Source organism: Rhinolophus sinicus, chromosome 15, assembly GCF_057876585.1.
Source record: "Rhinolophus sinicus isolate RSI-liver-muscle chromosome 15, RSI-T2T, whole genome shotgun sequence".
NCBI lineage: Eukaryota > Metazoa > Chordata > Mammalia > Chiroptera > Rhinolophidae > Rhinolophus > Rhinolophus sinicus.
In genome coordinates, this window is record NC_142515.1 from 39,694,519 (window position 1) to 39,711,952 (window position 17,434).

Sequence of the window (17,434 nt, forward strand, 5' to 3'; positions counted from 1 at the left end):
AACCCACTGAGGTAAAAACTGAAAATTGAAGTTGTATTCTATAAAATGGTTTTATTATGCAATGCTTATAGGTAGAGCAAAATAGGTATAGACTAGTTATAAACTAGCTGTTTATAAATCTGGGAAATCAGATGCTGTTAAGATTAGGCGGCATCTATAAAATTGGTCCTATTTGTTTTTCTAAGCTTTATTTGAATATGTATTCTTATGCAATATATACTTATATCTTGTTATAGAACATCAATTTATATTTATATTTTAATTAAGAGAAATATAACTCTATATTTACAGGAGATTAAATAGCCTCCGACACTTTCAATATAATAGTCATAGAATATGTTGTAAGGAAACAATATTAAACAACTTTAATTTTAATTTAAAAATTGTAACTTATGGTATGATAGGTGAGCACTCAAAATCAACCAGAGTTAAGTCAATATTCAGAAGCCCAGATTTTCAAAGACTAGCACTGCCAGACCAAACTGGGTGGTCCTTATAGATGAAACAAGAAAATAAAGACTTTAAATATTAGCCTTTATAATATGGAAGTGTTTTATAGAAAACACAAGTAGATTCATTATATTAAATGACATTAAGGTTGTCTATATAACTGGTCTCACGATTCATCATTGTTAAATGGTCTCTGCACATCAAGTACTAACACTCTCCGCTCATTAAAAGGAGCCAATCTAACTGGTGTCAGATGGGTACCAGATTTACCAGGGTGATCGCCTCATAGTTATATAAACGTCTAATCACTATGTTGTACACCTGAAACTAGTATAATATTGTATGTCAACTGTAATGAAAAATAAAACAATTAAAAAATAAACAAACAAAAGGACCCAATCTAAAAGAACATATCAGATATGTTTTATTATAGGGCCATTTAATGAAACAATTTTTTTTTGTTTTGTTTTGTTTTCCGATACATCCACAGAAGAAGAAAAACTGTTTTCAGGGATAAGATGAATGCTTTTGTCATCCATCTACAGGTTAAAATGGTTGACTCGGCAGCACTTTTGAGTACAATGTAGAGCCTACAGGAACAACCTGATGGCACTTTAGTTTATTGTACTTAACGGCACTCAGGATGAGTGTTTTATTCACACAGATTTCCCCTAGCTGAAATTAATTTCTCCCTTCTTTGTGCTTGCAGAGCACATGCTTTCTTCCTCTCCTACAACACTTGCCACATTTTGCCTTACTCTAAGCTCTACATTTTTGTGTAAAAAGGTGAAACATCAATACGTACAAATACCTTCATAAAATTTAAAAAATTCTTTCCTCCTTCTCCATATACCCTTCTTCTAAATCAATACTCTAAGTGCATGCTTGCTACTCAGAGTGCTAAGTATAGGTCAAATGATACCACTATAAAACAAACCAACATGAAAAACTAAAGAAGAGTGACTAGGATGAAGGCACAAAGTAACATTTTATATATTTTTAGTCTATGCACTGCAATGCTAGAAAACTATCAGTTTCCTTCTGACCACAAAATATTTAGCCTGTATACCACATCATAAAAAGGAAATTGTGTGAATTTAAGGTCTACTCAATGGCAAAAGATTGTTATCTTCTCTTGGGCAAATTCAATCTTGGAATAAAGCCTTATATTCCTTTGTCCTAGACCACATAACAGGTACTAAAAATCTTTGTTAAATTGCATTCATCAAGTGAACAGAATTTACATTTGTTGATTCTAGGCTTTATGACACTGATGTGGCAAACCCCTGCCCCCCCATTCTACTCAGTATCTACAGGCCACTATTATCATGAATGAATGAATGAATGAATGGGAAAAAGAAAAAGAGAAGTTTTAACTGACTTAGCTATAACTGTCTTCTTTGTAGTCTGGGGAATTGAGGAACAGAGAGCAGATAGATCTAGTCAAGGGGTCAAGGATAAAATTTAAAAGCTTTAAATTATCTTATACCTCAGCTGTACAAACAATTTCACAAGTTTACCCTTTCAAATCATTTACAGGCCATTATCTTGATTAAGGCACTGAAGCCTTAGGAGTGAAAAAGAAAAGTCTTTAAATAGAAACTACTAAATCCAAATTAAGTCTGCACGTGAGGTGGCAGAAGAAAAAAGATCAATTAATAGGTTTTGACGTGTGAGGATTTTGCTGCTCATCCATGAGAAGGTGAAAGCAGCAGGACGATGAGATCACGTGTGCCATCTACTATTACAGATTCACAGCCTCTTATGAAGACACAGACCAAGGTTCTTACGAGCTGTGTTTTAAGAAATTCGTATTTAAAAAGTATTTTAAAAGTATAAAACAAATGAGACGCTTGATTGGCTGATGTGACACCAGACAAATTAATTTGACTGAATACATGCTGATATATTTCCGGAAGTAAACAGACGTTTGGGGTCACATATAAAGATATCCTTAAGAGAGAATAGAAAAGCTGACTAATTAGAGCCTATCATGGTTGCATTGAATGTCATATTTGTTTTTGTGTGTGTGTCCTCTTTTCCTCCTCCGCATCCCAGAAGGGCAATTGGCTATTATGATATAAAAAAGAAAGAAAAAGATCTAGAAAGAATGATTTATTCATGGGTATAAGACAGTGAAATAACATGGAACAGAAATCAGGGCAACAGAATGTAGTGTGTGGCAAGAATGAAACTAAATGTGTCTACTCTGTCTTAGAAATTTTGCCAGGTGATGACTTAGAATTTAACTTTGTACTTATCAGTCTGGTTCCTTGGAATAGTAGGACCTTTTTTGTAAGCTTACTGTCTATACAGTGTCTCTGAAGACTTAGTCTCTCTTTGTCTGTGTTTGATTAAGGGCCCATTATTCCTTGGTTTTGTGATATCTTACACAGTCAAATCATCATTTTAGCTGAGCAATCTTTTTATGGAGGAAAAAGTAAATGCAATGTGGGACTGAGCAGTAGTACCACATGAGACCAAAGAAATAATCTCCCTTATCATTACAGCAGCATCACCTAAACCCCTATAAGGCTGTCAGGTTTGCTGTGTGAACGTCTGAAATATGACTTCATTGCATTTCATGGACTGTCAACACCGGCCACACCATGGAAGATTAGCCCATGATCTGACCCACAAAATGTGTGAATCCACAGATACTATGACACTTATCATAAAGAGAAAATCTTATTATCAAGATTCATGACATACCCTGATTTAAAGGTTTTAAGGACCATAGAGTAATCAAGAGACTACATAAAATGTAACTAGACTGCAGTAGTTATTTCATTTTTGATATGTTATGCATAATTAGCTTTAATATCATCTGATTTGTAAAAATGAAACCTGTAGTCCTTTCTTTCAGCCTAGAAATACAAAAGATCAAGAAGGTTGTTGTGACAAATAATAAATGAAAACTACTATAAAAGGACTATACAAATATGAATAGCCATACACTGTCAAAAAATAATCAAAGAACCTTTTTAATGTGAATGTACTGATAAATTACGTCAAAGCACTTACTTGTAACCAAACAGTTCAGATGAGTTACTTTAGTGTGATCAGACCACCCCCATTATGTTGTGTTTAGTTCTGGGCATTATATTCCAAGAGGGAAGCATACAATTTTACAGTAGATTCAGAGGAAGACAAGGACCCAATATCCTGAGGCAAGCTGCAGTACTTGGGAAGATGAAGACTGAAGAAAAGGCAAGTCAAAAGAGATACGATGTTTTCAATCATATATATGGCTGCCACGTGAAAAAGAATGAACTGTTTTCTGTGTCTCCAAGATAAGTGGGGAAACACTGACATTGGGAGGAAGTTCTTGATTCCATATGATGTTGACTCTGGAGAGTTCTGTAGATAGAATAGGCGACCTCAAGAGGAAAGTTTTCTAGTTGCTAGACATATTCACATACAAGTTGGTTTAACTATTGTGGAAAACTTTCAAACACAGGAAAGGCAGTAGTTAAGAAAACAACTTCCAATCATTAAAGCATTTGACACCTTTATGAATATTTTACAATGAATGAACACATATTGGAACGACAGTCTAATTTATGTGACCTAATGATGGGGCCATTAGGAAAAGCAGAAGGTGATAGTTACCTGTCTCCATGGCCCTCCCTCTTGCTACTTTCTAGTTGAAGCCCCTCCTGTGAATGGCTGCTATGCTGATTTTTATGATGCCCTTTCCTCTTGATAAAATTAGTTATCCAGAAACAACTCCATTTCTTTGCAGTCTAGAAAAATGGCAGTAACTTAGGATAGGGATAGACGTTGGCATGGACAGTGTCTCTCTTTGTATCATCACAGAAAACCTAATGGCGCCTCAATAATGTGCACTGATTTCATTCATACATACATACATACATACATAACATTGAATCATCATGGATGTTATTAACTGAGTAATCTCTTTAATGAGCTTCTATGCACCCTGAAGTTGTTTTTTTCCATTATGGGATCTTGGAGCAGGCCTAATTTGGATGGAGTTGGAAACATTAAACTCTAGTCGAATGCATTGTGGTTGTTTTGTTTACACAAATATTACAGAGAAAGTCTCAAGGCAAGATATGGTTGTTGAATTAGGCTTCTTATCGTACTAATGAGCGTATGGCAAATGTAAGGTGTATAACATCACCAGTGTTGCAGCACAATTTGAGAGAGGGTTGGATGTTTAGAAAAATGAAAGGGCTTTTAGGGATCCTGTAGGCATTCTTTAGCCTAGAAAGAACTTTGGCAAACTAAAATGTGCTAATCATAAAAGCCACAGCTCTAATTCTGCTGAGATAAAAATCCTAGAAAAGACTCATCAGGAAATTTCTGTGGTTAGATTTAAAGGGACACTAACTAAATCAGGGTTTCAGGAGAGCAGTTTTGAGCTGTGTTCAAATGGAACAGACTATAGATCCTGTTTATCAGTAATATAAAGATGTAAGTGAATTTGTTTGGAGCCTTGTAAAAAACTCAAAACTAGAAAGATACATCTGTGAAAGCAAGAAAACCAAAACTTGTGGCAAACTGATTGTGGCTATATTCTGACAACTCTGATCACCATATATAATTTATTTTCCAGATTCCCTGTCATGGTACTTATGGAGGGCTGTGAAAGTGAACACATTCTGAAAACATTCTATTGTAATACATACCTTATCGAAGGGCTTCCCCAGAGAGGAGAAAGGTTTTCAATCAAAGTGGTCCAGTCTGCAGAAAAGTGCTTTCTTTTCCACCCCCACCCCAAGATTTCTTCCCCCACAACACCAGCTCCTTTTAAACTTTGACTAGTGACAGCACAGGGTATAGAAGACATGCTATTCTGAGAGCGATTTTTAGTTGAGCTTTGCTTATTCACAAATATAAAGACTGATGTTGCTTTAGTTCTTAAGGTCAATCTACCTGTGTATCACTGGAAAATAACTATTGGATTTTAAACATGGAAAAAAGTATGTGTAATACATTTTTCTTGCTTCATATGCCATATGATGCTGTACGGTAGTATTAATATTTCTAGTATATAACCATCAGTATTTTGAGTGAATCTTTCAAAATACCAAAATATTCCCTTTTCTGATTTTTTTAAAATCTCAAAAACAATATTGTAACATCACTCTCTGAAACCAACTGCTTCCTTTCTATTCTCAATTCTACTGTCTTCACCTATAATATCTTATAACTTCTTGCCAGAACTATATATAATAATCTCCTAAACTCATGTCTTCCTCCATTCCATTCATCCTATGCAACATGGGCAGATTAATCTTCCTATAACACTGCAATTGCCACATACCTGCCTAAAAAGCTTCAGTAGCTCACCATTAACTATAGAACAAAAATAGGAAGCCATTGTAATTAATTGAGCAAATTCTGATTAACAAAGTGTTTTAAAGGGTTGATTTCAGTAGCAGCATTGATTAAAGAAGGGAAGTAGAAAGATTATGTACATGATAATTTCAATAATCTGGTCAAAATGATGGGAACCTAAACATGGTATTAGTACTTAAAATTCAGGGGGGGAAATCACATATCCAAGAAATATTGCAAAATTTTAATTGTTCTGAGGACAGTATGATTTAAAGAGGAAGAGAAAACCAGAAAGTTGGGTGATCCTGGGTGACTACGAGGGTACTGCTGCCAGTGACTGTAAGGACGGAAATTAGAAAAGGCAACCATTTTGGGGGATGAATTGATTAATTAGAAATGGTTATAGGAATGTAAATAAAAATGTTCATTATTGGAAATAGGACAATAGCTTTTATTTATAGTTGGGGCTTTGAGATAGGGATTTGAGGATAAAGGTGAGAATCTGAACATTAAGAAGACATTAAAATTCAAGGGAATGCATGCCTTCTCAGCGGAAATGGCTTTAAACAGGGAAGAACATAATGTCAGAGGTTGAACTTTAAAGAACACCTACGCTCTGGAGGGCATCTTAGAAGCTACAGTTGATAAACATTAGGCACACATGTAGGAAGAGACCCAGAAGAGTTCAGTGCTACAGAAGTTCAGGAGAAATAAACTGTTAAAATATCAAAGAGGATGCAGATGATAAAAGGCCTTTGTATTTGGTGATGTGAAAAAAATCTCACCAGATCCAAATATGACATATGAAGAGTAAGCAAGAATCAGAGTGGTACAGATGGATGACAAATTACATGAAGATTAAAAGGTAATGAATAACACTTATAGTATTAATACTTCACAATTTATAATGGACTCCTTACATACCTTAGGATGTTAAGAAATTGGATAGAAACTGTTTGGTTCAAGTAAGATAATTTTTTAAATTAAGGAGATTTGGCAAAAAAAAAAAAAAAAAAAGACCGAAAAAAAAAGACAAAAAAAAAAAAAAAGTCAGAGGGGGAAAAAAGACCAAAGTAGCTAAAGGGGATAAAAATAGGAAGCTAACTCTAGTCTGCAGTACACAGGTACTGAATAGACAATACATACGAGGGAAGAAAAGTAGCAAGTTTTACCATGATCTACTGAGCTAAAAATAAGAATGAGAAATCTTACTCTGCCTTCATTTTTTCTTTTTTTTTAATTAAAGTTTATTGGGGTGACAATTGTTAGTAAAGTTACATGGTTTCAGGTGTACAATTCTGTAATATATCATCTATATATCACATTGTGATTTTTTTTCCAGTAGAAAGAGGGAATGATCAGTTTTTGAAAGTTGGAGTGGAGCTGAGGGTTTCAAAGAGAAAAGTCTACAATAGCTATTGAATTGTCAAGCAAGCTGAATTTTTACAGCATAAATTTGTAATGGATCAAGTCATCAAAAGTCTCCAACTTCTCCCATCTGTGATGACACAGAATTAGGAGTGTAGAAATCAAATACTGGGGAGAGATTCAATATTGAGTAGGTATTTGCTTATGGGCTTGGCAAAAATCTACCACTGAGATAAAACAAAAAACACACCTAACTTGATGCAATTTTTAAGGGCCCCAACACACTAAACTATACAGATATTCTAAATATGGAAGCTCTTAATGTTCTAAAATAGCTTTTAAAATATTTCTAGAAATTTGCACTGTAAAATTGACCAGATATCCTTTCTTAATGGCATTCTTAGTGTTCTATAAAAACAATATTGAGGTAACTTACAGTTCATACAGCACTTTCATATGTACTATCTCATTTGATATTCACAAGTCCAGACACTACTCAACCTGAATCAGGGTAAAGAATATAGAATATCTGAGTTGCTTTCAACTTTGTCTCTGTCAATCAGCTTTCTCTCACCCTACCATTGATAATAGGGGCTTAGGAAAAGTTATGGTAATGAGAGGGGGGAAAAAAACACATTCCATTTACTATGCATTTTTGGAAGTTTGCTTCTACCTATGGTTTTGGTTCTCACATTTTGCATTCTGCCTAGATATAAAAAGCTGGGTTGCGCCTAGGGCTGTGGTTCACCTAAGAATGACCTCTGCACTAAAGAACTTAGCAACCTACTTTTCTTTGGGTTTGATAAAATTCTAGGCTAGGTGCAGCAATTTAATTAAATACGTTCAAAGTATTGAAGTTCATTCAAATAATTCAGCAAAATATACTGAGTATCTTCTCTATGCAAATACAAGTATGTGCTTAAATTTTACAATATTACAGGGAAAATAAGATATTTTCAGGGAAGAAATATAGGTTTTATGTGATTGCAAACTCAGGATGTGTGCATAGTGATATCACTGTCAGAAAAGCTAATGTGCTCTTGGGCTGTGTTACAAGATGTCTGGAATACAGAGCAAAGATAGTGATAAGTCTACTCTGTTTTTGTTTTATTTTTTCAAAACTATTAAATTTACTATTGATAGACTACTGTAATCACAGTCCACATTCAAATTTTGATAATCACTCCAATTGTGTCTTTTATAGCAATTACTTCCCCACTTCACGGTCATTTGCTGCATTTTGTTGCCATATACTGTGTTTTTCTTTATAATCTTATTATATTTCCCACCTGGTGTGTTTACCTTAGAAAAATTAGAGCTATCCTGAGGACTGTCCAGAGTGATAGAGGGACTCAAAGCAATGTGGTATCAGAAGTATTTGAAAGAACGAGAAATATTTAGCCAGAGAATTGAATATATATGGGCAGCAGAAAGATTATCATTACTGTGGCTGACCAACAGAGGGGAAAACTGAGGCCTTTCTATTGACCTGACAGGAGTCAGTTTTGGGCTCAGAATGAGTGAGGTTTTGGGTTACTTCATGAGGGTTTTAATTTACTATTTATTAAAAGATAAACAGCTTCTTGTCAAGGGCTTCAACATCGGACAAGAGATTGAATTAGGATATATTTAAGGCTCTTTTCAAATTTTAGTCTTATTTCTAATGTGTACTAACTTTTAAATCATAGTGTGATTGTGTCTGTGTATAACTATAAACAAAGCCCCATGGAATAAAACAAAAAGAGACTTTGGCAGAGAGAATAATCTACAGAAAATGTACCATTTGAGTGGAAACTTGAATGATTGATAGGATTTTGACTGTAATATTGGGCACCTTATGCTAACAATTAAATGATTTAAGTGCATGAAGATTGCAATTATTCACACTGCAACTTAGGTATGAAAAAATTTTTCATTTTATCTAAAACTGATTTGGTCATCTTCATGAAATCTCATTCACTGATATATAAGGGAGGGGGTGTGTGTTTTTAGTCTAATCCAGGAAACTGGGTTCAATCAGTATTTTAATTAGTTCCTGTAGGTAAAGTTCACCTTTTTTAGGTAAGATCCTCAGTCTTTCAGATTTCTACCTTTTCCCCGACATCTTATTTCAGATTGTATTTGGGAGTATCAGGAGAGGGGAGCTTCCATTAACCTCAGGTATTGGAACAAAGAATTACTGGATTTGAGTAATGTCTTTTGCCTCCTCTGATCTCTGTGGTGACATCCTTTGTATGCCTAGTTGCTTCTGGTCTTTCACATGAAGATGGTGGCTGGAGGAACTCATGGTTTGTGCCTTCTCAGTTTGGTCAGGGCCTGATAGCCATCTCTAACAGGTTTCATCTTCTTGGTACTTTAGACATCCCTGGCCTAGGTCCATCCTGCAGTTTCTGATAGAATATCAACTTACTCTTCATTATTATTATTATTATTAAAGTTTATTGGGGTAACAATTGTTAGTAAAGTTATATAGGTTTCAGGTGTACAATTCTGTAATACATCATCTATATCTCACATTGTGTGTTCACCACCCAGAGTCAGTTCTCTTTTCATTACCACAGAGTTGATACCTTTTACCCTTATCCACCACACCTCCCCTCCCCCCTTACTCTCTGGTAACCACTAAACTATTGTCTGTGTCGATGAGCTAGATAAAGAAGATGTGGTATATATACACAATGGAATACTATTCTGCCATAAGAAAAAATGAAACAGTGCCATTTGCGCAACGTAGATGGATCTTGAGATTATGCCAAACAAAATAAAACAGACAGAAAAAGTCGAGAACCGTATGATTTCACTGATATGTGGTATATAAAACTGAAAATAGCAAAAGAACCAGACAAACAAATGAAGAAACAAAAACTCAGACACCTTGCTGTTTTGACATCAGACTTCATGATAGGTCTGCTAGCTCTCAACTCAGCTACCTTCTGAGTACACAGGAACTTTCAGCAGTTCTGGAAAGTAAACTCCTGCCCTCCCTCCATCTATAATGCCCTGTTCAAGGTTATTTGAATGTGGTAACCTCAGCCTGGTTAAGTGATATCCTTCCAAAGATTTAAGAATTGGGGCAGAATTTTTTCTTTCCTTGAGTTTTCCCATACCTATCTGGATATTTCTAAAGCTATCTCAATTCAATCCTCAAGGTGAGAATGAGTAAAAATGTTGGTTGCCTTTCTTGAGCACTTCTTTTCCATAATTCTGAGCCAAAGAAAACAGAATTTTCTTGTACTTTACCTACCTCATAGCCACTATCTTCCTTATATAATCTCTGGCCTGAGCCTTTATGATGAAATAGTATATCTTGTTTTCACTATGGGAGAAATTCATCATTTGGACTTCTAGGCCTGGCCTTGATATGTTAAGCCATAAACAAATTTATATTTTGTCTCTTGACAATGCCTTGATTTGAAGCCTAACAGCTTGCAAAAAAAAAAAAAAAAAAAAAAAAAAAAATCTCATATTCAATGTCAAAAGTCAAACATTAACTCTTTCTTTTGTGTTTCTTGTATAATTTAAATCCTCAGCAAAAAAGTGCCTTGGATTGAATAGGTCTTATACCCAGAAAGTCACATTAATATTTCTCAAAACATTACCCCCTTTTCCCATTACACAAATATTCTGGCCCACAAATCTGATCATGCTAATCTGCCATTTAAAGCCTTTTAATAATTTTCCATTCTCTTAAAATAAAATCCTTTAGAGGCTTTCCTGACTAACCACACGAGGTCAGGACCCATGTGTGTGCTTCCACAAGTTCCCATACTACTTCTTTCATAACAACCGTCATAATTTTACTTTTTCAATGTGTTTCTTTCCTAATAGATTTGAACTCAACATTTCTAGTATCTAGTATATTGTCCTTGGACATAGCAGGTGCTTAATAAATATATGTATGAGTTACAATTTTAATTATAAGCATGAGTTATATTTTTCACTTGTAAATCAATAAATTGCTAATCTAGTTTACACAGCTCCTTTTGAGATTTGTAAATTTGATACTAGTACTCTGAAAGATGAACCCATTGTGGTTGGGCTGGCAATAGCAATTTCTAGTCCTCCAGAATCAGGCTTTAGGACACAGGAAATTTACCAGTTAAGTGCCATCTTGTCATATTTCTTGACAAGTAATAACTGACCTTCTCCTTGGGGACACCCCCACCTACCATAGGAATTCTCTCAAACTACAAAAAGGAGATACATCTTCATTAATACCTAAGTTCATAATGAGGACACTTCACTTTAAAATACCCAATTATCTTCCACAGATTTTTATCAACTTGCAGTTGTGCCAGGTTTTCTCTCAGGCTTATTTTACCTTAAGCTGGTCCTTCTGTTTTATGAGGCTCCAATTAACCAGATTTAGTCATGTTAAGACTACATGGATGTGGCTAGAAAGGGTAGCATATAGCAATCTATTATGTAAATTGATACTTTATTGGTTAACATTTATGTTTGAAATTGGAAAAATCAATAAAAAGGAACTTTAATTGAGAATAAATACACACACTAAAAAGGGGTGGTGGTGGTACTATTTTTGATCCTGAAATAGCAACAAAACTAAAAACCTATTTTAAAGAAGCAAGGCAACAGAGGTCAACAGGCTGCGATCTGTATCTATTTTATTTTAAATACATTTGCACCTCCACTAAGTGTAATACAGAATCTTAAATGCCACTAAAAACAATGGGCAGACAAGTTTAGGGTAACTTGAGGGAACAGAAAAGGTTCCTTCTATGTCCCTGAGGGCATGCAGGCTACTGTTTTCCTTGCCCCCTTCACTGGCAGAAGGAAGGATGGAAGGAAGGGAAGAGGGAGGGGGGGATAGAGAGGGAGGGAGGGAGGGAGGGAGAGAGGGAGGGAGGGAGGGAGGGAGGGAGGGAGGAAGGAAGGATGGAGAGGAAGGATGGAGAGGAAGGATGGAGAGGAAGGAAGGAAGGAAGGAAGGAAGGATGGAGAGGAAGGATGGAGAGGAAGGAAGGAAGGAAGGAAGGAAGGAAGGACGGACGGACGGAGGGAGGGAGGGAGGGAGGAAGGAAGGAAGGAAGGAAGGAGGGACGGAGGGAGGGAGGGAGGGAAGGAAGGAAGGAAGGAAGGAAGGAAGGAAGGAAGGAAGGAAGGAAGGAGAGGAAGGAAGGAAAGAAGGCGGGCGGGCTGAAAGGAGGGAAAGAGGGAAGGATGGTTCTGCCCCTAAACCTTGCCCCTCCTCAATTAATGCATTCATTTCTCACACTGCTCTTCTCACACTGGCGCAGCTGTTTCGGAGGAATGTCAGGCTGAGCAAGCAGGGTATGGGTGTCGAGCAGCCCCGGACCTTGTGGGGGCGAAAGTAGCCGCTGGTTCCAAAACCCCGATACAAAGGGTCTGAACCCTTATTTTCCAATCCGGATAAACAATCAACCTGCTCACTCTCACCTACCCGTGTAGACGCCGCAGTGCCAACCTGGGCTCCGACTGACACTGCGAGGAGCGAAAGAGCGCCAAATCACCCTCACCGGCAGAGAGGGCCAGGCGAGCGCGTGTCAAGCCCGGTCGCCTGCAGTTCCTGCGCGCTCTGCCGTCCAACGCCTCATGCGCGGGGTTGCGGGGGCCATGGCGCGAGGGCAACCGGGGACGCGTGCGCGCGGAAGGGCGGGGGAGGGGAGCCCCGCGTGCCAGCAGGTGGGCGCGTCCTTTCTCGCGCGTGCGCGCGCCGCGCTTTCTCCCTCCCGTTCTCCGCGCGTCGCGTCCCCTCCCCGCCGGGAGCGCGCACCTCCCGCCCTCGCGCGGGTCTCTTTTGGTCTCTGAGAGCCGCACATTACCCGGAGCTGCTGCCAGGGCCGTCGCCTCCGCCGCGGCTCTAGCGCGGCGGCTCAGCCTCAGCTCCTCAGCGCCGCATCTCAGAGCAACTCCCATTCCTCCGCCACTCCCTGTCCCTTTCCCGCCCTTCTCTCCCACCGAGAGACCCTGGATACGAAGCTAGCGGGCTTGAGAAGGGGGCTATAAAAATGGAGGTGCCGCGCCTGGATCATGCCCTCAACAGCCCCACCAGCCCCTGTGAAGAGGTGATCAAAAATCTCAGCCTGGAGGCCATTCAGCTTTGCGACCGGGACGGTAAGAGCGACCGGGACCATAAGGAGAGGGGTGCCGAGCCCGCGGCCAGGTGCCACGGCGGCTCTGGCTCCGCGAACCCTGCCGGTCCAGGTGGCAAGGTCTTTTGTTGTCCCCTCTGTGCAAATTAAAGCAGGTGGGGGTTCCCTTCAGCCTACCCGCCCTCCCCTCAAGCCCCAGAAACAAAAGGACCCCGGAGCTAGCGCGTTGGCACGGAAAGTCGCCATCGACCCGGCCGTGGCGCCCCTCGCCGTCCTTGCCCGTCTGGCCCCGGCCGAGGAGCTGCCCCGGCGAGGGCGCCGTTACTACCCGAGGCTGCTGCCCGATGCGAGACGTTTCTGATCTTTGCCGCAGTCCGAATTTCCTGGGTCTCCCGGCACCAAAGGGGAAAATGCCCTCTGCGTGTTTCCAGCACCCCCCCCCCCACGACCATCACACTCCTCACCCCCCATACACGAACACTAGTTAGCATTCTCAGCTCAGAAACTTATCAGTTCTTTTTTAAAACCTCCCATCTTCAGAACCCCTCGCCTCCCCTACCCCACCCCACCCCCACCATTTAGAATTCTTTTTCATCCTCTCAAAATGGGATTGGGACGGCAGTTGTTTTTTTCAGTGAAGGACCAAGAAAGAGTGCGTTTCAGCACCAAGGACAGCCACAAGCTTTGTGGTTTGGGGCTGTTAATTCCGAAACTGTCAAAAATCTGTAAAGGAAGTGGCCTGATATATCTGCTGTGATTCAGAATATGTGGCGAATATGTGGCGAATATTCACCGTTGTGTCTTGATATTATATGGCTTAGTCTATTGTTATTAAAGTTGTCAGTCTCCTAAAGAAGGAGACTGAACACAGGTCTGAGCGATAGAGGTAACCTAGTACTATGTGCAACATGGGTAGTTGTAGTGCTTCTGTGTTTGTTTGAAGTAGTTGGAGAGTCAGCGCTGTTACAGTAATGGGGAATAAAACTTCATTTGTAAAACAGATATCTGATTAGTAATTGGCCAAATAATTGTGAGACTGTATATCTGACAAAGGAAAAACAATTTGTATTGTCAAGATGATCCTGAAAACTTTTGGCTGTAAATAAAATTAATGTTTAACTGTATATAGCGACGATGATTTTAAAATGCTTTTTTAGGAAAGGTTATACTAAGGAGATACCAATATGCTTACAGTAAGGTTGTAAAATTTATCAGTATGCAATCCAAATAAAGAGTGAAAGGTCTTGTTTCCAAAGTCATTTACGTGGTAATAACTTGGTTAGGCGTTGCTATGTAGTACAGTTTAGGTCAACTGAACACTGAATTGCTGTTTATTAATAAATTTAGGACACAGACTAATTGCTCTTTGAAGCCAAAGTCACTTTAAATAATTTCTGAAACAGGTGTAGCATGGATAAATAAATACTCTTGCAAAAGCTGCTTATATTTCCTTTATCCTTGGACTTTTGGTCACCATAGTAATAGGTGCACATATTTATGACATCTAAAAAAATCATTATTTGGGCATTCCATATATAAGTTTGCATTATTAGACTACAAAGATTATTTTTAATATACCACTTAGTAAGTCATTTGGCTTTAGCTTATACATTTGTGAAATGACTTTTTATAATCTTACCATTGTAAATATTTTGATTTTCCCCAATTGACTTGAGAGAAAACCAAGAATCTAATAAAAGTAGATTTCATTTTCATTTACTTCAATGATATATCAAAAGTTCATTACTGTAGTTATTGGAAATAGGTAATTCATGGTTGCTCCTCAGAACCCAGTAATCTTATTACTTAAAATTACCTTTACCACATGTTTTAAAGATATTAGTAATATTAATAAAGATATCACTTTTTTATGAACTTTACAGAGTTAATAGTGTAGGGTGCAAAAATTAATGCTGCATTTATTGTGGTTTCTTCTAGAGTGGTGGCTCTTTTATTTTGACAATATTTTTTAGAAACCTGCAAAATATTCTAGAAACTTGCAAAAGAGTAAATTATGTAATATTTAATGGGGGGTGCTGGCACTAACCAATATCTATGAAAATTACTACTTGTTTGCAGACTTTCAATTGATTAAACATAGATTAATTAAATAGGGTTTCATTTTATAGAATAGCGCATACCAACAAGTACAAAGAGACAAGTCTTCTATTAAAAAGATGTGTAAAATTTGGAAATAGCTTATGCAGAGAGGTTGTTCAATGTTTAATTTTTTATTTTGTGACTACATGTCAGTTTCAAAAAAAAATGTTAAGTTGACATCATAATTTAGAGGAGATAATATAGTTGTTTTTACAGAACAATTTTAAAATGTTGCTTTAAATTTGTCAAGCAGGTCTTATTTATCCTAATTTTATATTGAGAAATAGTCAGCTACATAGATGGTATTTGCTCCCTTCACGTCTTTCATTTTACTTCCTCCCAGGTCTCATTTTACTTCTATAAATATGTACCAGAAAGATTAGGATGTGGCAGAAGATCTATTTTGTGCTTAAGTACGTAATAAGTGCTATATTTTCATAATTTTATGATGATAGAAATATATCTGTCTTGTTTGCTCTTTACTTTTCTCACTTTATTTTACTGTACTATTAATCTGACGATAGAAAAAAATGAGAGCAACATGAATTCCTTGGAAGTGGGATAAAATAGAAAAGGAAAAAATATAATATGATTGTTAAACATACATTTCCTTTTATTCTCTCCACTTGTAGGTGTTTTTAATTTTATAATGTTGTGTTTATTGCATCAACTAAGAGCTATAGTTGTTGGTAAAAATAACTGTTATGTCTTTCTGTGTTTCCTTGGCTCTCTTAGGTTTTTTTTCTGTCACTTGCCTATTTTCTTATAAATTAATGTTTATACTGTTAGCAACAATGTACAATGTTTCTTTTTTTTCATTGATTCTCAAAGTATTTAATAGTCTGTGTAGAATATGAAACAGAGTCCAAGTGGTCACTTAATTGAGTTTTTTAATTAAGCAAAAGGATTCTTATACATACACATTATCTCATGTATGCTTTTATCCTAGGCATGTATGCTTTGGCTGCTAGTACATGGTCCTGCCTGGATGTTACTTGTAGTTCAAAATGATGATTCTGGATAGACTTCTATCAGGAAACCTCTGCAAATGTGCTGTAGATGTAGTCCTTTGTATAAACTCTGTTGCAAGTAGAAGAGTATTTCTGTTCCTGTATCTCTGCTGTGCTGAAGTATCCTCAGTTTGCATATATAATGTACTTTAATTGTGGCCTTCTCAAAAAAATTGAAAGAAAAGATTAATGTCTCATATGCAAGCATCAGTAATATGGGGAACCATTTCCACTTTGTTTCTTTACATAGATACTTCATACCCCAATTTATCCTTGATAAGACAAAACAGCTCCAACCTCACACATAAAATTGTACATTAGTTTTCATCTTTTTTATCATGCATGTGTATATAGAAGTTTTCTTTTCTTGTTGAAAAGGAAAAATCTACGGGGGGTGCCAAAAAATGTATGCAAGTGGACACCGGTCAACATTGCTCAAGCAGTAGTTTGCCATAATCAGAAGTGTCTGGACGCTGATGGTAACCATTTTGAGCACCTCTTGTAATTGCAGAAGTCAAACATGACTTGTATTCATCTTTTATTATTGGTATATATTGAGTATTACAATTTTAATAGTTTTTTCCTTTCTTAAAATGTGTATACATTTTATTGGCACCCTCTGTATATGTTGCTTTACATGCATCCAAGCTCCCTGCACTCTTACTGTAATAGTAAGGAAGAAAATACAAAATTAATTTGTTGTATAGACTTAAATCCATCCCCAAGGTTTACAAGCTTTAACAAGTATTGTTTCCATAATCAAGGCATTTTATGAGTGCCGTGATATGATTTATGGAGTTTATGATGCTAGTCAGCAACAAAACATGTTTTAAAGAAATTGCACAGAAGCTGACAGATTACCTACCCTCTCTTTGTCTCTAACAATAGTTTTGTGGAGGAAAAGAAAAACGTTTTTTTCCTTTTTACACAGTTAAAAATTCTTTGAATTTGAACATTAACCTATCTATTTAAATTATAAATCAGTTGGGACTTCCTTCTTTATGCTTATTGACATGTGAATTAAACAATTTTAACTTTGGAAACATAAAGTCACATGCGGATGCTTAGTAGCACCATGCTGTATTAGCTAATCCATAATGACATTTTCTGAAGCAGACATCTAGG

The 17,434-nt window shown here is 37.3% G+C and overlaps 2 protein-coding genes across 4 annotated transcripts in view; one reads left to right on the top strand and one right to left on the bottom strand.

Annotated features, from left to right (window-relative positions):
* Positions 1 to 13,023, bottom strand: part of LOC109447443 (uncharacterized) — a 174,912-nt gene extending 161,889 nt beyond the window's left edge. Inside the window, exon 1 of the mRNA XM_088792650.1 lies at positions 12,548 to 13,023. Coding sequence (XP_088648776.1) covers positions 12,548 to 13,023 — 476 coding nt within the window. The remainder of the gene's footprint in view (positions 1 to 12,547) is intronic.
* PHYHIPL (phytanoyl-CoA 2-hydroxylase interacting protein like) overlaps positions 1 to 17,434 on the top strand; it is a 128,093-nt gene that overhangs the window by 66,746 nt on the left and 43,913 nt on the right. Inside the window, exon 1 of one of the 3 annotated variants that reach the window (XM_019731833.3) lies at positions 12,842 to 13,221. The exons of the other annotated variants lie outside the window; for them this stretch is intronic. Within the exon in view, the coding sequence (XP_019587392.1) occupies positions 13,116 to 13,221 (106 nt within the window). The 5' untranslated portion in view covers positions 12,842 to 13,115. Of the gene's footprint in view, positions 1 to 12,841; positions 13,222 to 17,434 lie in introns of those variants that run through there. 3 annotated transcript variants of the gene reach the window in all.